Source organism: Salvia hispanica, chromosome 2 (assembly GCF_023119035.1).
Source record: "Salvia hispanica cultivar TCC Black 2014 chromosome 2, UniMelb_Shisp_WGS_1.0, whole genome shotgun sequence".
Classification (NCBI taxonomy): domain Eukaryota; kingdom Viridiplantae; phylum Streptophyta; class Magnoliopsida; order Lamiales; family Lamiaceae; genus Salvia; species Salvia hispanica.
Genome location: NC_062966.1, coordinates 3,730,622 through 3,748,313, shown reverse-complemented (window position 1 = coordinate 3,748,313; position 17,692 = coordinate 3,730,622). Strand labels below are relative to the sequence as shown.

General features: G+C 39.5%; 3 protein-coding genes across 4 annotated transcripts; 2 read left to right on the top strand and 1 right to left on the bottom strand.

The window, feature by feature from the left end:
• Positions 1-6,811: 6,811 nt before the first annotated feature.
• Positions 6,812-8,822, top strand: LOC125208472 ((R)-mandelonitrile lyase-like). The gene is made up of 3 exons (XM_048108099.1): positions 6,812-6,928; positions 7,013-8,522; positions 8,622-8,822. The coding sequence occupies exons 1-3, from the start codon at positions 6,847-6,849 to the stop codon at positions 8,662-8,664; spliced, it is 1,635 nt and encodes a 544-aa protein (XP_047964056.1). The 5' UTR covers positions 6,812-6,846; the 3' UTR covers positions 8,665-8,822.
• A 225-nt stretch (positions 8,823-9,047) lies between these two features.
• On the top strand, positions 9,048-11,257 carry LOC125205265 (D-3-phosphoglycerate dehydrogenase 2, chloroplastic-like). The gene is made up of 4 exons (XM_048104094.1): positions 9,048-9,588; positions 9,671-10,047; positions 10,124-10,333; positions 10,414-11,257. The coding sequence occupies exons 1-4, from the start codon at positions 9,048-9,050 to the stop codon at positions 11,083-11,085; spliced, it is 1,800 nt and encodes a 599-aa protein (XP_047960051.1). The 3' UTR covers positions 11,086-11,257.
• Positions 11,121-17,035, bottom strand: LOC125205264 (ribonuclease E/G-like protein, chloroplastic). 2 transcript variants are annotated; one of them, XM_048104092.1, is made up of 12 exons: positions 16,921-17,035; positions 16,377-16,604; positions 15,029-16,290; positions 14,619-14,936; positions 14,438-14,479; positions 14,079-14,203; positions 13,109-13,256; positions 12,526-12,598; positions 12,080-12,192; positions 11,866-11,985; positions 11,511-11,666; positions 11,121-11,425 (listed from the first exon to the last, which is right to left on the bottom strand). In XM_048104092.1, exons 2-12 carry the CDS (start codon positions 16,558-16,560, stop codon positions 11,255-11,257), a joined length of 2,712 nt encoding a protein of 903 aa, XP_047960049.1. In that variant the 5' UTR covers positions 16,561-16,604; positions 16,921-17,035; the 3' UTR covers positions 11,121-11,254. The 2 variants fall into 2 exon arrangements, with proteins under 2 accessions (XP_047960049.1, XP_047960050.1); XM_048104093.1 differs by lacking the exon at positions 16,921-17,035 and having other exon boundaries at positions 15,029-16,301; positions 16,377-16,512.
• Positions 17,036-17,692: the final 657 nt, after the last annotated feature.

Here is a 17,692-nt window from a genome sequence, read left to right as displayed (position 1 = left end):
GTGAATATAATATCCAATATTAAATCTCAAACAATTACTGGGCGCCGCCTACCCAGACATAGTATAACACGGACTACAAATACTGGGCGCCGCCTACCCAGACATAGTATAACACGGACTACACATACTGGGCGCCGCCTACCCAGACAATAAAACGGTCTCTAACTACTATAGTTAAATAAATAAGCATAAATCAAATAGCATGCTTATCACATAGGATATCAAATAATGCTCAATAAATAAAATCAAATTTTATTTTCTAATTACATGTGAACTTAACGATTATATCAATTCCGAATCAATATAATTGTAAATATAATATTAATTCCAAATTAATATTGTGCTGTGGAGTACATATTATCATTTCCAGATGATAACTATATCGCAATTTGTTAATCTAATTAACAAAATTAATCCAATCTATATTAATTCTAAATTAATAAATTTGTAAATCAAGTAATAACTCCAAAATTATCATCAAGCATATATATTATTTATTATTCCAAAAATAATATTAACAAATTCTAGCTCATTAATCCAATTAATAAATTAATCATCTAATCTATATCAATTCCAAACTAATATAAACAGATATTTAATATTAATTCTAAACTAATATTAAAAACGTATTCACTATTATTATTCAAAATAATGATAGTAAATAATTTATTAACTTGATTGATATTTTGTAATTGGATTAGTATTATTAATTCTAAATTAATAATGTACTTTAATTAAGTAACAATGACCAAAACCATCTGATTTTAGATAATAGTAGCCTAGCTACTTTAGCCCACTATGGTTACATTATTACAAAATTGAAGTCCAAATCGTGGCATTCCATTCAAATTGCAGTCCAACTGCCGTTACCCAAAATACATGATTCGGATCCGACCCGGATCTTCAATGCCCATTAGGGTTCTTGGAAAAGAACAGTCGCCGCCTCCATGGTTCTGCCTTCGCGCCGCCGCCACAGTGTTCACCTCTCCATGCCGACCTGCCGCCGGTAATCGACGGCGCGTCTCTATTCACCATGAACTGCCCCCTCCCAATCTGCTCTCCTTTCGTCGATTCCAGCGTCTTACGCTGATTTACGACCGTTTACTTTCACAAACAGCCGTCGTCTCGGTGAAGGAGAGGCAAAGAGGAGGAGTATCGCGACCGGGGTCACGTTGGGTATGAGAACACGACCAGACTCGTCCAAAAGATGGTCGATCTCGTGCTCTCTCCGACGCCAAGCACCGTGCCCTCTCCGATGTGCCCAGCACGGCCACAACATAGCCCTTTTCGTTCCGCGTCCAACGCAGCGAACAAGAGGCAGTGAATTGTATCAATTCCAATTTTGAATAAAATCATGTTTACGAAAAGATGCAGGCAAGTTAATTTGTTTTCCAAACCATTCTAGCTCTCAACTTTAATTTCGAAAAATAATTGAGTAAATTTTCAATTCTCAAAGTTTGCTTGGAATCCTATTCCAGTTTCAAAGATACGAAACATGTCAAAAGGTTTCGAATCTAGTTCATGATAAAAGTTTGCAATGAAAAATAAATTCTCAGTTCTCCTTAAATCATAAATTGTGGAAATCTGATTCCCATACTCGAATAATTTTCGAAATGTTGAAGTTTGAAATCTAATTTCTCATCTTTGAAATCCAATTTCAGTTTCTGTCGAAACTATTAAACCAATTACAAAAGAAAAGGTTTGATTTCTAAAATCGTCCACATATAACCAAATCACAAAACAATTATGAATCAAGCCCCGGGCTCTGATACCACTGTTGGTAATTCTTGTAATCATCTAATGAGCGCAGCGGAAATTTGCATACAAGAATACAGATCTAGATTCATAATCATATTGCAAGTTGAGCATGTAAAACACAACGGAATTAAATCTTACTTGTTGTGTTGTTTTCTTCTTCGATTGAATCCTGCAAGTTGAATCCACTACTATCGAGGTCCACGTGCAATCCAATCCGATGCAGGAACTATCCCGGTACAATTGCTCCGTAGAAGAATGCTAGGAATTCTCTCTACAAAGCTTTACGTATTTTCTCTCTTTACCCTATTTCTATTCTCCCACAATGGAAAATAAATAACCATTATATAGATGAAGAGTCACTAGGGTTTCATGATTGTTGGGCTTATGGACTAATATAATTATAGCCCAACTATAATTAATTAATTCATATTAATCTAATTCTAGCCCATATCCTTTCACTTCAAACCCGATAAATTTATAAGACATACGTTATCCTATTAAGCTTAGTATTCAATGTTAAATTTAAGAATTTGGGAGTCAAAATGGTATCGTTTTACGTATAATAATCCAAACTATGTTCATTTTCACGTAGGATCAAAATCTGTCGAAATATTTTTATATGTGGCACAATTTCAAACGTTGTACTACTGTTTATGATCACTTAAAAAAAGTCATGTAAAATTATCGTAAATTATCCAAAAACCAATATTCCTTTTTTTAAAACCAATATACTCTTTTAATATCTGATCAACCATTGCACAAATATCTAATTTTATTCATAATGTAAAAATAGAACACATTTTACATGTTTAACCATAATATTTATTCAAATCCTTATATGGATATCTACTTGTGCGATAAGATTATAAGTTATAACAATGCAAATGTGCTCACACTAGACGTGTTCGTTAACTAGAAAGCGAAATAATTAAAGATGTTCGTTAAGATTATAAATTGGATTCGTCGCCAATCCAACAAATGGACTTTGTATTTTACTTCTCCTATTTTCAAAGTAGAAAACTCATACGTTAATAAGTTTGATTATGCAAATTGAGATAATTTTGGCATCCCTCCCTATTTGTGTAATAAGTTTGAAATAATATAAATATGGCATACTGAAATAATTTTACATACATCTCCCTCCCTATTTGTGTTCAAAATTTAAATAAATGCTTCAAAATAATTTCCTCTGTAATTTTAAATATACATCCGTCCCTCCATATCTATGTCCAAATATTAAATAAATGCTAGTACAAAATAATTTCCACTTCTATCAAACCGCATCAATTCTTTTGATTTGAATTCGATAATATGCCAAGTGAATAATAAATGGTCTTGACTCGTGGTAATAAATTACTTTAAATGTATAATTTTTAAATTGGCATTTAGTTTTCATGTATCTTGTTGAAATAATCAAAAGTAAAGTTTCAAAACTTTTTGAATTACATTATTACTAACATAGTAAGTATGACAATTACAAATAACAATAATATCAATCTGAACTCGATTCAAAATTATCGTGTTCTTATCGTGTCAACTCAATAAAAAACACAAACACGATAAAGTCTGGTACTAGTCATTCATAGTCCCACCGTCCTTCTATAGTATAGGCATTTCTTTTTGGCACAGGATTTAAGAAAAATTGTTTAAATAAATTAAGTAAAAAGAGAATAAAGTAGAAAGAAAAAAGATAGAGTGATGAAGAGATCTTAAAGTATTTTTTGTCAAAAAAAGAAATGACTCAGCTACAGTAGGACAATCCAAAAGAGAATATAACTCAGCTACAGAGGGGAGGGAGTATTAAAGCATCTCCAATGGCGGACTTCCCGTCGCTCTTCGGAGAGGCTTCCGGGAAGTCCGCACGGGAAGGGCGTCATTGAGGCACGAAGGGGAGGACGCGGACATCCGGTGAGGACACCGGAAGACCGCGGCTGTCGCTGGAAGGGCAGGCGGAAGGGCGGGCGGACGTCCATATATGGATTTATTGTCTATCGTCCATATATGGATTTATTGTCTAGTGATTCCCCCAGAGGGGCCCCAAACACCTGTGGACAATGTCTATCGCCCATATATGGATTTATTGTCTAGTGATTCCCCCAGAGTACTCCTCTGGATACTCAGTTCACCGGCATCGACACCTTTTCTTATCTCCGGTCAGGGAGACTCCAACTTAGGCAGGGGCAGCGGCAGGGGGCAGGGGCAAAGGCAAGGGCAAGGGGAAAGGCCCGGCCTTTTCCTCGCGTACGGGGGCCGAGGAGGATGTGGAGGAGACGGGAAGGAGAACCGTCTGGTCCGTGGCGGAAAACGTCGTACTTGCGAAGGCCTGGATCGGTGTAGTCGAGGACACCTACATCGGGAATAACCAACATATCGACAGAATGTGGTTTCGCATTAGTCAAAGCTACCTCAAATGGAAACCAGCTGATGGGAAGCATCACGGTCCCGAGCAATGCAGGAAACAGTGGGAGCGGTTGAGGTCTAAGCTTAGTCGATTTGCCGGTCTCTACCAAAACAACTTCCGCCAGGCAACCAGCGGTATGTCCGAGGAGGATGTGAAGATCCGTGCCATGCAGCAGTACCCCGACAGGTCGTTGAAGTTCCGTGAATTCGAGCATTGGAAGGTCTTTCTCATGGTGAAGAATTCCTAAATATTTAGTGCGGGGGTTGAAGCGGGCTGGCCGAAGCGGACGAAGATCAGCACTTCCGGCGAGTACATCAGCAGTGCCGGTTCGCACGAGCTCCCCAAAGCCGAGGTAGTGATCCCGACCCCTCAATCGTCTTCCCGCCGCCGTCGTCGCCCGATTAGACAAAAAACTGCGCAGCGGATGGCAAGGGGAAGCGCTAGCGGGTCTGAAGAGGTCCATTCGGAGGCCCCTCCAGAGTATAACAATCTCGCCCACGCGCAACAAATGGCTAACCTGGTACGGACCATGCACATGTGGTATAACACGACCGATCCTATCTACAAGAGGATGTTGAAGGATGTCATCAACACAATCCGGCGCGATTTGGGGATGCCACCCATTGGAGATGATGGCGCCGAGACTGGCGGCGGGGACGACGACAGTGGCATTGGCGGCGGGGACGACGACGGCACTGGCGACGGGGGCGACGCGGAGGATGTTGAGTGAGCCAGTGGTCACATTTGTTGAAGCTTGGGTTATTATTATTTTATAATGACTATGTATTTTTTTTAATTAATGAAGTTGTTGCATTTTCCTCGTTTGTATTCGTGTCGAAATTTTAATTCCGTAACTTAAATTGAATATTTGTGAATTTGTGAATTTTTTTAATTGCGGGAAGTCCGTGTGGGAAGGGTGATGGGAAGGGCGGATTGTGCAGTGAGAAGTTCTTATGACGTGACAGGAGGGTGGGAAGTCCTTATGACGTGGCAGGAGGTGTTTTTGGAGAGGGCAACGGGAAGGGCGTCGGGGAAGTCCGCCTGTTGATGCTATTGATGCTCTTATGTTATCATGATGTATTCATGTGAACTTAACAGGAAAGTAAATAAATTTACAATTGAAAGATTAAAAATCTAAATTTCTATAATGCCTCCAATACACTAATACCAAAAATAAAACTGATGTCGTGACAAAAGAATTATGGCCGTTTGTTTAGCAGAATATATTCTAGTAACTTGAAAAAAAATATACTATGATTCTTAACTTTTAAATTGTGTTATTTTGATATTTAATTTATCTAACAAATAAAGTAATAAGAATGCCGAAAATAAGAAAAAAAAGAATACTACACAAATTTTCAAGATTTTTATTTTATAATTTTTCATAGACATTCTTATTTGTAATTCTAGAATCCTTACAAATTTAAATTTTAATATTATATTATTAAAAATAATAATTTCATTCAAATTGTTACTCAAAATATTATATCTGTTGGTTAATTAAAATTTAAATAATTAACATAAATTCCAAATTTTAATAGATTTTCTTGATAGTTCTAAACACAAAATAAATAATCTATAAAAAATTATATTTTGATTAATCATGTTTGTATAAAAATAAAACTATATATACTCACGAGCATTAATTTATTTTAGTGATTCAAATCTCTAATTGGACAAAAAAAATAATAATTTAGTACCATTAAGTTGTTCTTGATCATTTGTGACAATGTTTCAAATATTTTGTTAGGAAAATCATGGTGCACATATTACACGTAAATTTATAAAGGTATATTACTCTCTGTTTAATATATTAAGGTTGAAAAGTAAATTAAAAATAAGTATTATGAAATGATTCACTGATAATAAGTCGGTCCAAGATGAATTACAGTTAGTTTATAGTGGGACAAAGACGTCAAAGAGTACAATTTTAAAATTGATTGGGTGACAGTTTTACTTAATTAGTGCTGTCTTTGTCCTATTATTGTTGGCTCGTATTTCATTTTGGAGTCGTTCCATTATAATTGTATTATTTCTTTTTTCAGCAAAAATAAAAACAGAATTAATCTATCTCTTTTCAATTTTTTAATTATATCTATTTTTTATTCTTTCACATACTACCTTCATCCATTTTATCTTGTAGTGAATGAGGTAGGCTTTAATAAAATAATAGATAGAGAGAGAAATTTATCATAAATCTATCTTATCCTAGATAAATTTATTATAAAATATTTATTTATTAATTTTCGTAGCTAAAAGAAATCATTCAACATTAATGAGATGAAGAGAAGAGAGTGCTAAAAATAAATTGTACCTCAAATTTCAATATCAATTTACTACGGAAATTCGAAGCTCTAATTGTGTTTGAAATGACTTAGAAAGAAAAGTTTACTATTTCTTAAATGAAGTTGGAAAATGAATACTGCATAAAAAAAATTAAGAAGTTTTCAAAAATAATTGGAGGTAGATTATGAAGACGCAAATTTATTTATAAATTGTAAATTCAGTAGTAATTGAGAAATTGAGGCACAGTAGATTCACTTTCATATAGTAACCATTATTATAACTGAATTTCCCACCAAAACTCTCTCTACTTCTTCAGCTTAACCGCAAATCACAACCATCAATCTCTTTCCCTCTCTCTCTTTCTCAAAGAAATCTCAAGAAAATCCAAGCTTGTTACAGCAATGCCGGAAAGATTCTTCACAGCTCTTATCCTCTCTGCAATCGCCGCTCTGATCTCTCTACCTTTCTCACAGTCTCAGCAAAGTAATCGTCTCCACCTCCGATTATTTATCCGATCAATTTTCTAATTTTTTCTGATTTCCTCGTTTTTGGTGGTGCTTTGTGCAGGTCCGGCCTATCTAGGGCTGGTATCGAACGCCACCGATTTCCCGGCGGAGGATTACTATGATTACATAATCGTAGGCGGCGGCACCGCCGGCTGCCCGCTGGCGGCGACGCTATCGGAGGGTTTTAGGGTTCTTGTGCTGGAAAGGGGGGGAATTCCGTTTGGAGTCCCGAATCTGATGAGTCGCGACGGTTTCCTCACGACATTGATGGAAGTCGACGCCCACGACTCCCCTGCTCAAGCCTTCACCTCCGAGGACGGAGTCCCCAACGCCAGAGGCAGAGTTCTCGGCGGCAGCAGCGCGATCAACGCCGGCTTCTACAGCCGAGCCGATCCCCAATTTTACGCCAAATCAGGGATCGATTGGGATCTTAGGATGGTGAATCAGTCGTATGAGTGGGTGGAGAAGGCGATCGTGTTCAGGCCGGAGCTGAGGCTCTGGCAATCCGCGGTTCGAGACGCGTTGCTGGAGGCCGGCATCGATCCCTACCACGGCTTCAGCTTGGATCACACCGCCGGCACCAAGATCGGCGGCTCCACCTTCGACAGCTCCGGCACAAGGCACAGCGCCGCCGACCTTCTCAGCTACGCCAATCCCTGCAATCTTAAAGTGGTGGTGCAAGCCAGCGTGGAGAGGATTCTGGTGGCGCCTAATCCATCCCTAACTCCGAAGCAGAGCGCAATCGGCGTCGTTTTCCGCGACAGAATTGGGGGTTTTCACCACGCAATGGTGCGTGAGAATGGCGAAGTGTTAGTCTGCGCAGGCGCTTTAGGCAGCCCTCAGCTCTTGCTTCTCAGCGGCATTGGGCCGAGGCCTTATCTCGCGTCGTGGGGGATCCCGGTCGTGCTCCATTCCCCTTATGTCGGCCGGTTCTTGTACGACAACCCAAGAAACGGGATCTCAATCGTTCCACCGGTGCCTTTAGACCATTCGTTAATTCAAGTTGTTGGCATCACGAACGCTGGGACCTATCTCGAAGCAGCATCCAACATCGTGCCCTTCCTCTCCCCTGCTCGCCCCATCTTCATTAGGCCGGCTACCTCATCTTATGTCACGGTTGCCACTCTGATGGAGAAGATAGTCGGGCCCCTCTCCACCGGCTCGCTCAGATTGGCATCCACGGATGTTAGGACGAATCCCGTTGTCCGCTTCAACTACTTCAGCAACCCCACTGACCTTGAGCTCTGCATCAACGGGACGAGAAAGATTGGGGACGTGCTCAACACCCGGTCCATGGATGAGTTCAAGGTGCACCAGTGGTTCGGGGGGAGGGAGTTTAGGTACGTGGGGACGCCACTGCCTCGTGATCAGCTCAGCGACGAGGAGATGGGGGAGTTCTGCAGGCGGACCGTGAGCACGATATGGCACTACCATGGCGGCTGTCTGATGGGGAAGGTGGTCGACGAAAACCTCAGAGTCGTCGGGATTGGAGGCCTTAGAGTTGTCGATGGCTCCACGTTTGCCGTCTCACCCGGCACCAACCCTCAGGCTACTCTTCTCATGATGGGAAGGTAATCTAATCTCACCTCAACTCAACTAAACTCAACTCTTGTTTAGATATGCAAATATTGACTAATGATAATGGTTGGATTATGCTTGTTGTGTTGCAGGCATTTTGGCATGAAGCTGCTTAAAGAGAGAGACACATCATGAAACTGCTATCTTTTTGTTAAATAGGAAACTGAATGAGTTAAATCACTCATTTGTTTTTGTGCTACTAAAGATTTCTTTAGCTTCTGGTTTCCCAATTTTCTTGAATGTAATTTTTGTTCTTGGATATTCAACAAATTGATGATATTGTGTGCTTCAATTTTCAAGTCAAACATACCACTTAGAATTCATGTATAAACAATTTCTTTATTGTAAGATTTTTAACTTCCAACTTGGCAAGATAAGGCCAAAAAACTCTTAAAGAAAAAGAGAAAAACTGGCTTTGTCGTTTTTCAGTTATTATAGTTACTGTTACAAGTGAATGAAGTCAAAATACTAGATTTAAAAATAAAATGAAGTAGTTCATGGCTCATTTAGGCAAAAAAATGGCAGCAGCAACCTCTATTTGGTGTGCCAGTTGTAATCTCAGCAGCCAAACACACAAGAAACAATCTTATCCCATCCTTCCCTCTCTCCACAAACTCTCTCTCTCCACCAACTTGAGACGCATCTCCACCACTTTGAACTCTGCAGCAAATTCAGAATCCCCCTGGCCCTCCATCTTAGTCTCCGACAAGCTCGGAGAAGCCGGCCTCCATCTGCTCTGTCAGTTCGGCCACGTGGAATGCCTCTACAATCTGTCTTTGGATGAATTGTGCTTGAGGATTGGTGAGTTTGATGCGCTGGTTGTCCGGAGTGGGACCAAGGTCACGCGCCGCCTGTTTGAAGCTGCCAAAGGGAGGTTGAAGGTGGTGGGACGAGCTGGCGTGGGGATCGACAATGTGGATAGGCAGGCTGCTACCGAGTTTGGGTGTTTGGTGGTGAATGCCCCCACGGCCAACACAATCGCGGCTGCTGAGCACGGGATTGCTCTGCTGACCGCCATGGCGAGGAATGTGGCTCGGGCTGATGCCTCCATGAAAGCTGGTATGTATGTATATAATTATTGACAAGACCTTAAAAAATTGTGTTGTCGATTTGTCATGTGTGTTTATAAATGTGATGATAGGAAAATGGGAACGTAGCAAGAATGTTGGTGTTACTGTGGTTGGGAAGACTCTGGCAGTGATGGGATTTGGTAGGGTTGGAAGTGAGGTTGCAAGGCGCGGTAAGGCGCTAGGAATGCGTGTTATTGCTCACGACCCTTACGCGCCTGCTGATACAGTGCGCGCCATTGGTGTGGATTTGGTCTCTTTTGATGAAGCTCTTTCCACTGCACATTTTGTGTCCCTGCATATGCCTCTTACCCCTTCGACTCACAGACTATTCGATGATCGAGCCTTTGCCAAGATGACCAAGGGAGTGCGCTTCATCAACGTTGCCCGTGGTGGCCTTGTGGATGAGGATGCTTTGCTCAGAGCCCTTGATTCTGGAATTGTTGCTCAGGTTCTTCCTCTCCCATCTTGACACTGATTGTGATTGTGATTGTTATTGATGTGGTGAAATTTGTTGCTATGGGTAGGCGGCCGTTGATGTGTTCTCGGAGGAGCCTCCATCGGGAGATGCCAGTCGACTGGCGCAGCATGAGAATGTGTTAACCACACCTCACCTCGGAGCTAACACGAAGGAAGCACAGGAGCAAGTCGCCGTGGAGATAGCAGAGGCTGTTGTTGGTGCATTAAGAGGAGAGCTTTCTGCTACTGCACTCAATGCTCCCATCATTTCTCCTCAGGTCACCACTACCGACGCGCCTTCTCCTCTAATGCAAACGCTTTTCCCATTGCCATTAATTCGTGCTTGCTTTCTTACCAGGTTATGTCTGCGTTGGGTCCTTACGTTGCTCTAGCCGAGAAGCTGGGCAGAGTAGCAGTGCAGTTGGTTGCCGGAGGAACTGGAATCCAAACAGTCAAGGTGCTCTATGCTTCACCTCGAGATCCAAATGACTTGGACACTAGGATACTACGAGCTATGATCACAAAGGGCATCATCGAGCCTATCTCCGATGCTCATGTCAACCTCGTGAATGCAGACTTCATAGCCAAGCAGAAGCACCTCAGGATTAGTGAGGAAAAGGTAGGTACAAGCTCTCGAGTGGACCAACCCGTGGAGTCGATTCAGCTACAGATAAGTGGTGCCGAGTCAAGACTTGAGAGCACGTTGTTGGACAACGGGAGGATTAGCATCCAAGGGAGTGTGAAGCAGGGGGTGCCTCATTTGACGCGTGTGGGAGCCTTCAGCGTGAACGTGAGCTTGGAGGGGAACGTTATACTGTGTCATCAAGTAGACCAGCCGGGAATGATCGGACAAGTCGGAAACATTCTTGGCGAGCGTAACGTAAACGTGAGCTACATGAGTGTTGGAAGGAGTGGTAAGAGGGGGAAGGCCGTAATGGCTATTGGGGTGGATGAAGAACCTGATGAAGCTACCCTCAAAAAAATAGGAGAGGTGCCTGCAATTTATGAGTGTGTCTACCTTCATCTTTGAAGGGCTGCATTTGTTTATATATACATGTCTCAAACTGACTGCTAATCACATTCACAAGCTCTCAAGTAAATGTTCAAGATTGATAGTAAATGCTCAAAATCATTTACATGAAACCTGCTGCTAAATAATGTCATGTACAAAACTGCGATTCATCGAGCTATGTTTCGTTTCATTTCCTACCTGTCTTCCAGTTTTTTATGGGGAAAAGGGTTACTCTTGGGGGGGAAACTTCTTTCGGCCGCAATACTGAGATTGCAGCACTGTCGCATTGGCCCTTGTCTGAGGCTTCATCGGTCAGAAGTTTCAGCTCGAATGCCCCTCGGTTGAGCCCTCTAGCCACCTGCAGATAGATAAGCACTCAAATAGTATAAGTTATAAAACCATTAAACACTAGTTTGACTGGAAATGAATGCTGTTCTGCATACCTTTAGGAGAATCCAAACTTTGAGAGAACTACTTAAAACCGCTAGTCGTGTCCTCTTTCCTGAGGTCAGATAGTTACACATATGTCGATCCACCCTTAAGATAAATCGTGGCCAAGATTTGGGTTTCTCGGGATCTGCTTTCTGGTCCATTGTTGACTGACAAAATAAAAAGACATCCGTTAGAGCACAGTGAAACATAAGACATCAAAACGTGAAGTAGGCAAGTCTTTTTTACGTTGTGAACGAACAACTAATACAGCAGAAGATGAAGGCATGGGCAGAAGTAAATCCTCCAATATAAGCTATTGTAATTTTTCTCAACTAACTTTCACCATTCCCAAGGAAAACCACTTACTAAAAGTCGACATATTTCATGCTCGATTTTGGAAAATGATGTCTCCAAAGCTTCCACTCTACCAGTTGCCTGGCAGCAGATGCATGGTTCACTGATCATGAATGTAACACTCGGTCGAACCTATCAAGCATTACAATAGAAAAGGTATCAGCAGCTAATGCCTTCTCTACTAAATATATCTATTTGTCAAGAAATCTTGAAAATATCAACATACCCGCTTTCGAGTTATTTCCATAAGCCCATTCCTGGACAATTCGGATACTTTCACGGTTGATCTGTCCCTTTCAACAGCTTTCTTAACTTCTTCATAAACGAGCCTCTTATTCGCTGCACCATCAAAGAAAAATGTTAAAATAGAGACGTAGGACATTGATACATTAGACTTCTGAGCTTCTCCATTCCTAATACAAGTCCGCTCCTCCTTACTAAGTTGTAACGTTTTCTCAAATAGATATTCATCATTAGCCTTCCCTTTACAAACACCATGAGCCTTATTTATAAGATGTGTGGAGGGTGTGGGTAAAGGATGGGCTTGGAGCTAGAGAAAGGAGGAAGCTCAATTAGCATGCCGAATACCAAACCTCAAGTATAAGTCTTACTAAATACAGGGTAATCATAAAACAAAGCTATAGGAAGAAAGAAAAAAACTCTTATACTTACAATCATCTACCATATCAATGAAATCCACAACAATAATTCCACCAATATCTCTGAGCCTTGATTCTCTGGCAATCTACAAGGAAGAAAAACATGTCCAGCATAAATTACAAGTTCATTTATACAACAATACTAAGCATAGTTAACTATATCAAATTAATGTACAATATCACCCCAGCATGCTACTAATAACATAGAAAATGACAAATAGCTTCTAAGTTTTAACCATGAGGATGTTCTAAATCAATCATGTTCATTCAAAGCACATATCTACATCTAGAAATAAATGGCTCTATAAAGAATCTCATCATTCAAAGTATTCCTAAATAAGACATGTTAAAGGGTCTTGCTTACAGACCACATAACACTACCTCCGTCCCACTAATATTGTCTCAAAATCATTTTTTGGGTTGTACCATGTATAATGTCTCAAATCCAAAGAAGTGCCTTAACCAGTGGGTCCCTTTAATTTATAAACACAAAAACTGCATTCAATATATGTGTGTCCACAGTTTTGAGACATTATTAGTGGAACAGAGAAAGTAAAACATAGACAGGGAAAGCAAATCTAACTGAATCTGAATACCTGTTTGGCTGCTGCAAGATTCACTTCAAGAATAGCTTTCTCTTGTGAAGTCCCTTGACCTAGCATACAATGGCCCCCATTTACATCAATAGATACCAATGCCTCAGTTTGTTCAATCACTAGATAACCACCATTATCCAGAGGAACCCTAAAAAGTAAATGAGATTCTTCTCAGGTAGGAGGATTAGGAATAACTTGACTTGCAAATTAATAAATACATATATGAGACCAAGTTGAGTGATAATGAACGCAAGTCATGCAACTGAATTCAACTGAAAGATAGCACTAAAGAATATGAATGAAGTTTGCAGCACTTTTTACTTTTAACATACTCCTATCAGACATGTAACCTCAATCATATGAGATATGTTTTCGTTGTATAGAATAAAACCTTGCACTTTGTTTCATTTTTCTGTCCTTGATGGCAAGAAAATTTTATAGCCCTAACGCTTCAGATAGAAACTTTCTTCTCATTCCAAGAAATTTTTAAAAAATGAGATTAAAACAAGAAAGCAGAGAAAAGACCTCCAGAATTTAATCGTGAATAATTATCTCGGAAAGGTAACCTACGGACCAACATAGAGCCACACAGTTCCCATCAACGAGTGGATATTGGAAGACTTACTATTTGAATTAAAACGAGGAATGTCTAATATCATAGTAAAGTTAACTAAACCCATCACTTTCATATGCTTCAAGACTGTGACCTGATTAAAGCATTCAGTGGTGATTTTCTTTTGCCCCGGGTAAAAAATATGCTTCATTCTAGTTGCTATAAGTTTCAACCAGTTGTTGGTGCTGAAACCCATTTCAACCATCCATCAGATTGATAAAGAAAGAGGATACTATGATGATTTTTTAGAGTAGGAGTATAAAATTGCAACTTTACAATATTAGAGCTGACTAAAAGCATAATGTTCATGGGGCGTTTACTTTTCATGATTGATACGATCAAAAGAACAAGACTAACCTTTTGGTAAGAATGCTATTGATTTCTTCCTCAATATTGTATTTATCAAAGAGGGGGGTCCTTTCGCTGTATAACTCAACTCGGTCGCAAAGGTCCGGAGCTATATCTTGAAGATAGTTGGTGACCTAATACATAGCAAAGAAGTCAATAACTTGTATTTGGAATTAAAAGAAGCATATATATTGCTTTAATACAACCATATTGGTTCCTTTTTGGTTTAATAGAAAATAACTTGTCGCAACATGTAATCCTTTCAGATGGTAAGGGCTAATTAAACAGTTCAGACTAATATCTAATCCTCTCAGATGCACAACTAGAATGGTAACTAGGATGTTGCAACGAGCAACCAGCTTTCATACCTCGTGGTAAGTCCGTGGAGAATCAACTACCATGCTTTCCACCTAAAGAAACAAAGAGTCAAAGTGATCAGATGCATTGACTTGTGACTTTGATTCACAATTAACAAGTAGTGCTACAAAACAATAAAACTCAACGAAGGAGTGAAACTTTGATCGAGAGAAAAAGATTCAATGCAGTCACCTTCTCATTAAAATAATCTTGAACTACTGAAAGTGTTTGGCCCATTGCCCTATGCAGCATAACAGGAACAGCTCCTTCAACACCTTCATCTGCAGCAAGAGCAGCAGATTTTCCATCATCAACTATGTTTTTCCACGTTGATAGGAGGCCTTCCAAATCTCTCTGCAATTCCTCCAGTGAATGACCAGAAGCAACAGTCCTTACAGTGAGCCCGAACCCAGGTGGTTGCAAAGTTTTGGCTATAAGTCGTAATCGTGTTCGCTCAACACCAGAAATTTTCTTCGAAATTCCTATTGTTTTGCAGCAAGTCATCAGTACCTACAACATTAAAGACAATCTTAGAGACTTGATCAAATATATAAATCCTGGAGCATTTAGCATAGAAGTTGAGGTCACTAAGTATTAGATACCCAGAATCTGCTTCGCAACTTTGGATAAGCCGTTAACGTGGGGCCTTTTGTACCCAATCCTTCCTTAATAACTTGTACAATTATCTTAGAGCCCCTTTTAACTTGTTCCCATTTATTCTCTTTAATCTTAATGCTGGCATCCTGGGGTTGGCTTCTACTCTGCAGCTGCTCAGCCTCTCCATTCAGATGTTTTCCAAACTTGGGTTTTTCAACGTCAACTCCATGCTCGACTATGCTACCATTCAGATTTTCCTTTAAGATATCTAACACATCAAAATTAGCCTGATTCCCATGAAGTTCAAACTCGTCATTGACCAATTCATCTTCGCTTTGGTCGTCATCCTCCTCATCTAGCTCTTCTACTGCAGTAGATAAGGCTCCATTTTCAGGAAAATCAACATGCTCTTCAGGTTTATCAGATGTGGAGCTTATTACCTCTGTTTCCTCCATAGGGCCACAGAATTTAGGAAATACAAATGGTCCTTTATTGGGCCTTATATCCATAAAAGATGGCCTTGGACTGCCAATATTTACAAATGCACCACCCATATGAGGTACGAGTTTTGTCACTACTCCTAGATATACACTATCACACTGAACATTGTTTTTCACAGGCTCCAACAATAGTTCAACAAGTTTATTATTTTCTAGTACAGCAATCCTTTGAACGGTGCATATCGAAGAATTGATCAATATGACGGTGGAAACAGAGTCCTCCTTTGTCGTCTCATTATTTTCTTCCTCGTGCACCAGATTCTCAGGTGTTGTGGGCTGATGCGGTTCACTGAGTGCAATCTGAGTAACCTCATCATTACCCAACTCGCTCCTGAGCACGCCTGAAGCCTCCTTGACTCTAGAGCATACAGATTCAAAAATCCAGGGCTCCTCAACCATATAATTCGTTAATAAAGAATCAGACTGTTCCAAGATATCCATTCCATTCACATTATAAGTATACTTACTGGAATCCCCACCATGGCTGGATTCATTTAACGTTTCCGAGTTCTGAACACTACCATTCGAGCAGTTCAATTTCTCACTTTCATTACCAATATCACTTGAAGTACATGTATCATCAAAATGGTGAGAGACAAGGGACGGCTGCATTAGCCAAGGTTCCTCCACAACCTGGTCGCTTACTTGGAAAGCTCCAGTAACATGTGAATTCCTTGGAATACGAGAGGGAGAGATATGGCAATCACCAAAGAACAAGTTGGATGCCAAGTAGTAACTTGCAGAACATCTTGCAATCTTTTCATCATCTGTGAAACCACTGGACACATTTGAGTGTTCAGCAACATATTGGAGCAAAATCTGACTCTAATGACTACAAGGATACAGGCAATACCTCTTCGTAAAGCAGGAAGGAGGAATCGCCGAGTCCTATTCCCCATCCATGACTGAAATACCGGTTTTCTCCTGTTTCGAGGTTTGGACTTTCCCGTACATCTTCTACATTGCTGGCTTGGCGAAAATGGCAGCACAGAATATTGAATTCTGGTTCCCCACAAGACATCAGAAGATGCCCACATGTCTTGGTTTGGAAAAGAATTAGACTTGATTCACTTCAAGGTCCCTTCACCATTGAAAACCAATTAAAATCAATTTACATTAAATCGTTCACCAAGTAAGAGCACACACTTATTCGCCAATTACTTAAGTTATTAAGAAGTACTTATCATAGAAATTTGAAAGCTTTATTTCCTTCAATTCAAGAAAGGCCTTGCCTTTTTCATCAACAATCAATACAAAGAAGACCAGCTAATCAATTGATTTCACTCACATAGAGTCGTGAAGGTAAATACAAGTCAGGCGCAAACAGCATATAATTAAAAGTTGGGCAAGCAAAGACGAAGTAATGCGAAGAAGAAAGTAGAAGGAGAGGCTTTTACCTCTGAGAAGTTGGTCGAAAACCCATTAACGGACGCGCAAAAAGGCGACGGCTTTGAATGCGAGGGAGCAGGAACAGGAGCAGCAGCTCTCCTCGACCTTCTGCTAAAATCTTTATCTACTTTCTTACAAACTGTTTCTACTTTATAACAAATTCCACTTTGCCCCTCGTATTTTCGTTTTCTGAATAATGAGATTTTTCTTAGATATTCTTTTTTTCATTTTTAGATTTTAAGATTCTAGATATATATAATATTTATTATCGTATATAACTATATTTATAATAATTATTTTTATTATATAATAAATTCATGATTCAATAAGAAAAGTTTAATACTACTCTATATTTTAAAATTATAAATTATACCTCATTTGTCACATGTTAGTTGAGGCGTTTCCTTTTTACATGAAATTTAAGAAATTGTGTTTGGTGAGTTAAATAGAAATAAAATAAAAAGATAGAATTGAGTATTTATAAGAAAGAAGATAGTAAAAAAAAATAAAGTAAATAAGATTAGATATTTTATTTTATTTTTCGCAATGAATGAAAATACCTCAAGTAACTTGAGATACTTCAAAATAGAATACGACTCAAATAATTTGGGACACATGGACTACTAGTTTATATTGTGACAGCTAACTATTATTATAATTATAATAAAAATAATTATAAGAAGATTTTTATATAATAATGATTATTATTATATGTTATGATGACTTTAATATAACTATTTAAATTATGAATCATAATAGTATTAAAAAATTATTATTATT

What these genes read in the sequence shown, in the direction of transcription:
- LOC125208472 (XM_048108099.1), top strand. Translation starts at nt 6,847, where the DNA reads ATGCCGGAAAGATTCTTCACAGCTCTTATCCTCTCTGCAATCGCCGCT. An exon ending in TTTCTCACAGTCTCAGCAAA is followed by an intron (nt 6,929 to 7,012) that starts GTAATCGTCTCC and finishes TGCTTTGTGCAG; the next exon opens with GTCCGGCCTATCTAGGGCTG. An exon ending in ACTCTTCTCATGATGGGAAG is followed by an intron (nt 8,523 to 8,621) that starts GTAATCTAATCT and finishes GTTGTGTTGCAG; the next exon opens with GCATTTTGGCATGAAGCTGC.
- LOC125205265 (XM_048104094.1), top strand. Translation starts at nt 9,048, where the DNA reads ATGGCAGCAGCAACCTCTATTTGGTGTGCCAGTTGTAATCTCAGCAGC. An exon ending in TGATGCCTCCATGAAAGCTG is followed by an intron (nt 9,589 to 9,670) that starts GTATGTATGTAT and finishes ATGTGATGATAG; the next exon opens with GAAAATGGGAACGTAGCAAG. An exon ending in ATTCTGGAATTGTTGCTCAG is followed by an intron (nt 10,048 to 10,123) that starts GTTCTTCCTCTC and finishes TGCTATGGGTAG; the next exon opens with GCGGCCGTTGATGTGTTCTC.
- LOC125205264 (XM_048104092.1), bottom strand. Translation starts at nt 16,560, where the DNA reads ATGTGGGCATCTTCTGATGTCTTGTGGGGAACCAGAATTCAATATTCT. An exon ending in CCTTCCTGCTTTACGAAGAG is followed by an intron (nt 16,291 to 16,376) that starts GTATTGCCTGTA and finishes GTGGTTTCACAG; the next exon opens with ATGATGAAAAGATTGCAAGA. An exon ending in AAGTTTGGATTCTCCTAAAG is followed by an intron (nt 11,426 to 11,510) that starts GTATGCAGAACA and finishes ATCTATCTGCAG; the next exon opens with GTGGCTAGAGGGCTCAACCG.